This window comes from Propithecus coquereli, unplaced genomic scaffold (assembly GCF_000956105.1).
Source record: "Propithecus coquereli isolate 6110/MARCELLA unplaced genomic scaffold, Pcoq_1.0 Scaffold196, whole genome shotgun sequence".
Taxonomy (NCBI): Eukaryota; Metazoa; Chordata; class Mammalia; order Primates; family Indriidae; genus Propithecus; species Propithecus coquereli.
In genome coordinates this window covers 1,981,079-1,991,052 of record NW_012144522.1, presented here as the reverse complement: position 1 = coordinate 1,991,052, position 9,974 = coordinate 1,981,079, and the positions used below count along the sequence as shown (strand labels likewise).

General features: G+C 40.4%; 1 protein-coding gene across 1 annotated transcript in view; it reads left to right on the top strand.

The window, feature by feature from the left end:
* Nucleotides 1–9,974, top strand: part of LOC105809514 (zinc finger protein 160-like) — a 46,659-nt gene that overhangs the window by 9,837 nt on the left and 26,848 nt on the right. Inside the window, exon 3 of the mRNA XM_012643336.1 lies at nucleotides 57–1,163. Within this exon, the coding sequence (XP_012498790.1) occupies nucleotides 57–1,163 (1,107 nt within the window). The remainder of the gene's footprint in view (nucleotides 1–56; nucleotides 1,164–9,974) is intronic.

The following is a 9,974-nucleotide window of genomic DNA, read 5'->3' as shown; positions in this document are numbered from 1 at the left end:
CAAGGTCTTTACTCGTAATTCATACCTTACACAACATCGGAGAATTCATGCTCTAGAGAACCCTTATAAATGTGATGAATGTGGCAAGGTCTTTAGTTGCAATGCATACCTTAGACGACATCAGAGTATTCACACTGGAGAGAAACCTCACAAATGTAATGAATGTGGCAAGGCCTTTAATCGTATTTCACACCTTGCACGACATCGGAGAATTCATACTGGAGAGAAACCTTACAAATGTCATGAGTGTTGCAAAGCCTTTACTTGCAATTCAACCCTTACACGACATCAGGGAGTTCATATTGGAGAGAAACCTTACAAATGCAATGAGTGTGGCAAGGTTTTCCATCAAAAATCAAGCCTTAAATATCATCGCACGATCCACTCGGGAGAGAAACCGTACACATGTGTTGAATGTGGTAAGAAATTTACTTCGCGTTCAGGGATTCATATACATCAACTTATCCATAATGCAGATAAACCTTACAAATGTGAGTATTGTGGCAAGGTTTTCAGGCACAAATTATCCCTAACAGTTCATCGTAGAATTCATACTGGAGAGAAACCTTACAAGTGTAATGAATGTGGTAAGGCCTTCAGACACAAGATATCTCTTACAGTTCATCAGAAAACACATACTGGAGAGAGAACTTACCAACATAATGTGTGTGGCAAGATTATCTGTCAAAACTCAAACCTTGAAGATCATCACAGAAACCATACAGGACGGAAACCTTACAAATGTAATGAATGTGGTAAGGTCTTCAGTTACAATTCATCGCTTGCACAACATCAGTGTATTCATACAGGAGAGAGGCGTTACAAGTGCAGTGAGTGTGGCAAATTGTTTTGTAGGAAATCAAACCTTAAATATCATCATGTTGTCCATTCAGAAGAGAAACCATACAAATGTAATGAGTGTGGCAGAGTCTTCCGTCACAAATCAAACCTTAAAAATCATCACAGAATCCATACAGGAGAGAAACCTTACAAATGTGATCAGTGTGACCAGGCCTTCAGACAAAAGACATCCCTTACACGTCATCAGCGAAGTCGTACTGGAGAGAAACCTCACAAATGTAATGAATGTGGCAAGGTCTTCTGTAAAAAATCAAACCTTAAATCTCATCACAGAATCCACACTGGAGAGAAACCTTACAAATGTAATTAATGAGTGTGGCAAGGCGCTCCGTGAAAAATCAAACCTTAAAACTCATCACAGAATCCATACTGGAGAGAAACCTTACAAATGCAATGTATGTCGTAAGGTTTTTAGTCACATTTCACGCCTTGCTCAGCATCAGGGAAGTGATTTGTGAGAGACTCTGCAGACTCCTTCAGGGTGCAGACTCTTCACCATGAGAGTCCATACAAGAGAAATCAAATCAGTGCAAGGTATGTGGCAGGGGCGTCACCACTCACTACACGTCAAAAGGTACATCTTCAATGAAACCACACAAATGAAATGTTTATGGTGAGGCTAATATTCAAGGAACATTACTGTGGAATGTCAGAGGATTTACACAAGAAATAAGTCAGTTTCTAGTTCTCTAATATTAATCTCTGATACTATATGGTGATGAATATTTATAAATCAAAATACATTACCTTCATGACATGATACATATCAAAGATGCAAGGACATATGGACATGGTAAATTATATTTAGGTTATACAATAGTTAATTTGAGGTTCTTTCAAAAGGCTATTTTATTCTTTATGACTTTCAACCTGAGCTTTGAAATCTCTTCGTAAGCCTTCCTTACCAACATTTCACTGTGGTGTCTGCGGGGAAAAAAAATCAATACGACAGGTCTCAATTGATTACTAACAATCATTGCTATCCCATTTCTTAGAAGAGAAAAGACACTGCCATTTGAGATTAATTTTTTTTTCTATTTTTATGGAAACAGGGTTTTGCTCCCTTACCTAGGGTGAAGTGCAGTGGTATGATCATAGCCCACTGCACCCTCTAATTCATGGGCTCAAACTGTCCTCCCCACTCTACCTCCCACATAGCCGGGACTACAGGTATACCACACCAGGTCCAGCCGATTTTTATTAATTTGTTTTTCAGAGAAAAAGTCTCACTCTGTTCCCCAGGTTGGTTTCAAACTTTGGAATCTAGTGACTTTCCCAGCTTATGCTCCCAGCATTCTGGAATTACAGCTGTGAGCTACTGTGCCTTGTCCTTTGAAATTATATAGTGTCTGATTTAGAAAGGATGATGATGGGCAGAGAATAATGTAACCTATGGTTCAGTCATCATGCCCAATGCATTCAGCACATGCTTGACCTGAAGGAGGGCACAGTGGGTTATAGGAACGAAATGTTCTACCAACTCAGAGTGAAAGAACAGGCCACAACCTCTGGACACTGGGAATTTCATGGGAAGAGAGTAATAGGTTCTTAAGGACTAATTATGTTATAGAAACAATACAGGGATAATGGCTGTCACCTTCTCTATTGAATGGCAATACCTGTTATTTAGCAAAGATTGATGAAAAATTGTGTTTTTTGAAGCTGAATCCAGAAAATTTATATCAGAGTAGACAGTTTAATAGAAACTACCAGTACAGCATGTTCTTGGGGAGGATTCACATTTACCTCTTGGCATTGCAATCTGCAAGCATTTTATTCAGAATATATCATTATCCTCAATTTTAACTAAGAAAATTTAGCATGTTTTCATGGCTATAAAAGAATCACAATGTTTCTACCAACATTGTTTTATTCCACTTCAGGAGGATACTTCATAACAGACAATAGTAATGCACCATTAGGCCCTTACGGTTGAAGCATCTAGAACGTTTTTGGTGAAATCAAAGAACATACCCTTTTGGGTACATATACTTAGGTAAGTATGATTTGGGGTAATCATTCTTAGTACTTAAGTTATTCTCACTACAGTCTGCCCTACAATACTCATGTGAGTCCAGTGAAAATTGCATAGCAGTGTAGCTTCAGACTCTCACACCCTAGAACATGTATCACTGTTGATGAACATGCACTGTATTATTTTATATTTCTACACGCTTCTCTCATGTGCCATGTAGGACCTTCATGTTCCTTAAGCAAAAATGCATATATAGTAATATGGAAGTTACTATGAAATGAAGAATGTGTGGGCAATAAGGATAAAAATGACAGCATGTCTTTTTTGTCCTTGCAGTATGTGGTGACAAAAGTTTTAGATATTACCATTGATGTATTTCCTTTTATGAATAAGCATAGAAAATGGGAACTTCGTTTTGCTCGATAAACTAGGAACTACCTATATTCACCCTTGTAACACTTTTCCGAAGGTGAACTTTTCAGCACTCCCCGGGAACTTGATTGATGTGCACTTAACATTTGGTTGGAAATTGAGGATGATGCTGTACACTGAAGAGGTATGAGAACTTTTAGTGCGCAGCGAGGCTTTCTGAGGGAAGCAGAATAGTCTTCCAGAGCTGGTCCGAAAATGGCTTCAGAGGAACTGGGATACGTGACTGGGTTGGGGTGTTACGATTGTTAAAGGGTGAGTGAGGTCGAGCACCCACATGTGGTTTCACTTCCAGCTCCTGCCGAGGGAGCGAGGGGCACTCAGGCATTGTTGGCTTAACCAGGCGGGCAGAAGAGGAGAGGGAATGCAGAGGTGTGAAAGGTATTAGTATTGAACATCACACAATGTAGTCTGACTTCTTAAGGCAACACCGAGTGTTTGTTCTTGAAATCCCCCGCCTTGGTTAGGAAAGACCCCAATTTTTGTCATGTTCATAGCTCACTACATTCCTTTCTTGGCTGCACGTGTAAGTCCCATCGCTCAGTATGACTGTCTAAAATGTTTGTTAAATACTATTTAGTGAAATTGCCTAAAATATTTTTACAGTAGAATGAAAATTACTGTGTGGAAGTGTTTATTATGTAATAAATATGATTAAGGAATTTTATTTAAAGAGGATTTTTATAAAATTGTGTAAATATCATTTTCAGGTTATGATATGAAACAGTATATACCATGGTTCATTTTCAAGTCTAATAAAATTTTCTCATTTTTTTATATGATTTTTTGGTCATTTTTTTCTCCTCTTTCATACATTGTAGGCCAGCATGCATGTTCAATACGGTTTTTACCTGTGTTACTCTAGAGAAATATTTAGGGAGTTCGTAAATGAGTGTGCCATTTGGAGACAGATTTTGTGACAGGAGCATGTAGATAGGACAATGGCAGGGAAAACTGATTTCTCCGTAAATATGAAAAAGCAATGTCCCTTAGCCTTTAGGGACTTAGCATTGGGACAGTACAAAATAGTCAACTGAAATTTCTTAATGTGGGCATTATCTAAGATCACATGCTTGAAAATCAAATGTGTGGAGGTTAATCAGCATCTGCAGAGGTAAGTGAAGAGGTGGTAAGAGGGAAAATCCCCCAGATTTCAGCTTCACTTTGTCACAGGGAGATCATCTCTATTGCTGAATCCTCAGAGGCCATTCTGCCACCTGACACTGGCTGGTATTTCTATTCACAGTGAGAGTCTTTCAGGAAAACAAGATGTTTGTGTTCCTTGTACCATGAAAACTGCACCCGATAGATTTCTTTCCATCCAAAATTACTTAGCAACTACATTTTCTTTTAATAATTTCAAGCAGGGAGAAATGGGGCACACTTGTAATCCCAGCTCCCTGAGAAGCGAAGGCAGGAGGATTACTTGAGTCCCGGAGTTAGAAATCATCCTGGGCCACATCGGAAGACCCTGTCTCAAAGATAAAAGTGGGCCGGGCGCGGTGTCTCACGCCTATAATCCTAGCTCTCTGGGAGGCCAAGGCGGGCGGATTGTTTGAGCTCAGGAGTTCGAAACCAGCGTGAGCAAGAGTGAGACCCCGTCTCTACTAAAATTAGAAATTAATTTGACAACTAAAAATATATAGAAAAAATTAGCTGGGCATGGCGGCGCATCCCTGTAGTCCCAGCTACTCGGGAGGCTGAGGCAGGGGATTGCTTGAGCCCAGTAGTTTGAGGTTGCTGTGAGCTAGGATGACGCCACGGCACTCTAGCCTGGGCAACACAGTGAGACTATGTCTCAAAAAAAAAAAAAAAAGATAAAAAGTGATCTGTAGGGAGGGGCCCTGCGGTGGGTCAGAAGCAGCTGATACATGCTTCTCTCACACAGAGGATCAAAACTGGTAAGTAGATATTCACCTTTGGCTCAATAGTCTGAGCAACAGCTGTGGGATTCAACAGAAAAAAGACAGAATATGCCGAAAGCAAAGGAGAAGGAAGTAAGGCACCCCCTTGGGTGGGTCAGCAGTAGTGAGGGTGCTGCCTGCACATGGAGAAGGGCAGGTGAGAGATCTCCATACTCCCCCCGTAGACATTCCTATCTGAGCTACAAGAGGGCCCGTCTACTCCCTGAGGCCTCCACATAAACTCACGGAGCTACTTATCAACTGCACAGTGACACTCCTCCAGAGAAGTGGTACAACGTGGTCCCACAGGGTGCCAAACCCTAAGCACTGTGGCTTCATTCTTAGAGCCCAACCTTACAGTGCTGCATCTGCCTGGGGGCCAGTTCTGCTGCCGTAACCATCTCATTGCTTCCAGGACATTGAGACAGTAGAGAGACCAGTTGTGCTTAGAGAGTGTGGGGACTAGGATTGCTGGTACTGCCACTATCACCGGAGGATCCTTGGGAAGCCAAACCACCAACCCCGACTGCCGCTGCTGCTGTTCCTTACACAGGACCAAGTCTCCAGAAAACCTACCCAGCCTCTCGATTCCGCTGCTGCCTCGGAGAGTGACCCACCGTGCTTCTACCTGAACTTTCAGCATTGGCCTGTGGACCAGCCCACCCCTGCACATGAGCATGGCCCAGCACCTCCCTGGACTGAGACAACTACAGGGGAACAAGGAGATGCCAAAGAGCACCAGTGTTTTAGAGGCTCGTGATGTATCTGCCCCTCTCCAGCCTGAGTATTCTTCTGAAGCAGGACTCAAGGACGGAATCCAGGGGCCTAGAAACTGAGGATACCTAACCTAGTCCACCACCACTAGCACCTGGACACCTTGCCAGGGGTTTGAGTTCCAACTCATCTAAATTACGACCAACACTGCAGTGGATACCTACGAGCGTGAGCTGAAAGAGCAAGGGAATTCCTAGCATAGAACAGGTGGACTGCAAACTTATTTGTCTTGAAGTGAGGGAAGATACTCCACATGAGAAGGAACCAGCATAAGAATATGACATGGTAAAAAACAAACAAACAAAAAAAACAGCCCTTTCCTACCCGCAAAGGGTCATGCTAGCTCTCTAGCAATGGACTCCAACCAAAGAGAAACTTTTGAAATTTCAGATATGGAATTCAAAATGTGGATCCCAAGTAAGCTCAAAGGGATTGATAAGGAAGTCGAAAACCCACTTAAAGAAACTAAAACATTAATTCAGGACATGACTAAAAAATTTCCCAAAGAGATAGACAGCTTAAAATAAATCATAACAGACCTACTGGAAATGAAAGAGTATTTTAGGGAATTTGAAAATATAGTGGAAAAGGGGTAAAAACCTACCTATCAGGTACAATGAACAGTATTCTGATGATGGGCACACTACAAGCTCCAGCTGAAGGCTTTTAAAAGGTATCCATGTATTAAAAACATTTGTACCCACTTAAGATTTTGAAATAAAAAGAAAAAAGCAAAAATACAGTGGAAAGTTTTAAGAACTGATTAGACCAAGCACAAGAAAGAATTTCAGAACATGAAGACAAGGCTTTTAAGTTAATCTACGTAGTCAAAAATGAATCGAGAAACTAGGAGGGTCTCCAAGACATAGGGGATTGTGTAAAATACCCACAGATAACAATCATAGACATCCTTGAGGGAGAAGAAGAAAAAAGCTTGGAAAATCTATCTAAGAGAATAATGGAGGAATGCTTCCCTAATCTTGCGAGAGATTTAGACATCCATTGACAAGAAGGTCAATGAACTCCTTGAAGATTTATGGCAAATAGGACATCACCAATGCACATCACCATCAGTCAGGCAAGAGTTAAAGTGAATGAGAAAGTCCCACAAGGTGATTGATGTAAGCATTACGTAATTTACAAAGGAAAACCCATCTAACAGCAGACTTCTCAGCAGAAACTTTATAAGCCAGAAGGGGTGCTATCCTTAGCATCATTAAACAGAATACCTTTCAGGGAAGAATCTTGTATCCTTCAAAACCAAGTTTCATAAATGAAGGAGAAATAAAATCTTTCCCCAACAAGCAAACTGTAAGGGAATTTGTGACCACTAGATGTGCCCTGCAGGAAGTGCTCTAAAGTGGTCTAAACACCAAAAAGAAAGGTTGATGCACAACAGAGTAAAAACACTCGACAGTGAAAATCCACACGTCTTATAAAACAGTAACACAAGGGAGAATACAAACCAACCAAGTCACAATGAACACGATGACTTAGTATTTCACTTATCACTATTAACATTAAACAAATATTATAAATACCCCCACTTAAAAGATACAGATTGATGGAATGGATTACAAAATAATACAATCGAAATACCTGCTGTCTACCGGAAATCACTTAACTCATAGAGCATTGCATAGTGTCAAGGTACAAGCTTGGAAAAAATATTCCATGTAAATGGAAATAAAAAGTGAGCAGGAGCAGCTATTTTTATACCAAATAAAAGAGACTTAATTAGAGGCAGGATTGAAACAAGCCACCTATATGGTATATGGTTGGTGATTCTCCTTCTGGTAGCAGGAGATAAGAATAAGAGAGGTTAGACTGGATATAAAATGGTAAAACATCACTCAGTTCATATATGAGCAGGTACTGAGAGGTTTGAAATTAATGTCAATGATATTTTGCTTCCTGTTGCTAAGGAATCTTATCTTTCCCTGACCCTGATTTCTCGCTCCTCTTGCATCCCAGTCCCAGTCACCTTAAGGAAAAGTTGGGCATCCTGATGAAGTCTGGGGAAGAGAAGGACTTCTCTTGGTAAGAGTTTCCCAAATCCACAGCGTGAGGCTCTAGGCAGAAGCAGCCTTATGTCCAGAGGTGTCTCAACCCACTGAGACCTTTGAAAACAAGCGTATGTGGGACCTAAAGGAAGAAGCCACTGAGCTTCTCAGATGCTGGGAGACACATAGAGCAGCGAGCAGCATTAAACTGTGTCAGGAAGATTGCTCACCCACCATGAAGCAGAACGAGAATTAGTCACATTTGACTTGACTGATAAAGGCAATAGAAAGGTTTTTAAAATTAATTTTATTTTTTAGAGATAGGGTCTTGCTCTGTTGCCAGGCCTAGAGTGCATTGGCACAATCATAGCTCACAGCAACCTCAAACCCTTGGCCTCAAGCAATCTTCTTGCCTCATCCTCCCAAAGTGCTAAGATTAAAGGCATGAGCTACCATGCCCAGTGTACTACTCTAAGTTACCATTTACACAGACTATCTTTCTCCATTCCCTCACTTTAAGTCTATGTGTGACCTTAAGTTTAAAGTGAGTTTCTAATAGGTAAAAATATAGTTGAGTTTTGTTTTTGTGTCTTTTGGGTTTGTTATTTTTTAAAATACATTTAGCCACTGTATATTTTTTGATTTGGGATTTTAATCCTTTTATTTATAAAGTAATTGATAAGTAAGGATGTACTATTGCCATTTTGTTAAATCTTTTCTCTCTTGTTTTATACACATGTATGCAAACACAACTATATTTATTGATGTGCAAAATGCAGCACAATTAAATGGAAAATCAAGTGAGTTGGAACTTTTTCTAAAAACACGGTCCACATGGAGTTTCTGGGTCTGATCTTTTTAGCCTGTGACATACTCAAAAAAGACAGATTTCCAAATGCCAAAGGGTATATCCCTGGCCACAGTGTGAGCATAGAAAACAAGTTGCACTCAAAATCTCTACATTTCAGCCTCAAGGCTGCCATTGTGTAGAGAACATGTTTAGAAAGGAGTGTTGAGGTATTGGCAAAAGTTAGGTGCTTCAGCACCTAAAAGTATCTTTAAACTTCATTCACTGAAGTAAATGACTTAATGATCAAGAAAAATGAAATTCCCCAGGATTTTAACTATTATCTCCATAATTAAATTATAATGAAAGGCTATAATGTTCCAGTTTTCAAATATGATGTGTGTATTTATTAGTGTTCAATTTTGCTTGGTGTTATATGTCATGCTATGGTTTGAACGTTTGTCCCCTCCAAAACTCATGCTGACATGTAATCCCCCGTGTAGCAACGTTGAAAGGTCAGGCCTTTAAAGGTGGTTGCATAAGGGCTCCAATCTCATGAGTGGATTAATCCATTCATGTATTAGTGGACAACTGGATTAATAGGTTAATGGGTTATCACAGGAGTGGGACTGGTCGCTTTATAATAAGAGAAAGAGAGACCTGAATTAGCATGCTCAGTCCCCTGGCCTGAGATGTCCTACTCTGCCTTGGGACTGTTCAGGGTCCCCATCAAGAAGAAGGTCCTTACCAGAAATACCCCTTCAACCTTAGGCTTCCTGGCCTCCAGAACTGTAAGAAATAAATTCTGTTTCTTAACAGTTGCCCAGATCCACATATTCTTTTATAAGCAACAGAAAATGGACTAAGATGTGGTACAATGTTGAAGTTTACTCCAACTTCATAATCCTGGAAAATAGCAAATGTTAAAGAACTCCATCCTCCAACCCTTTGTTTCCTTAGAAACAGCTTATTGCAAAGAACCACATTTTCCTGGAGGACTTCATTAAGTCCAATGAAAGCCGCCTTGTTTACATAGGAAAAAGCCACATACCAACCCTCCAAAGTCCCATGCCTTGTCTTAAAAGGATTACTGAATTGTTTGTCCCCACTTATCAGTGAGAACCATGGTGGTTATTTTGACTTATTCAACCTTCAGTTAAGCTTCATTCGTTCCTCCAGGTCCCTCAAATTTGGACCACTCTTGGGCACTGTAATATGGAACACCTTCTCCTTAACAGCAC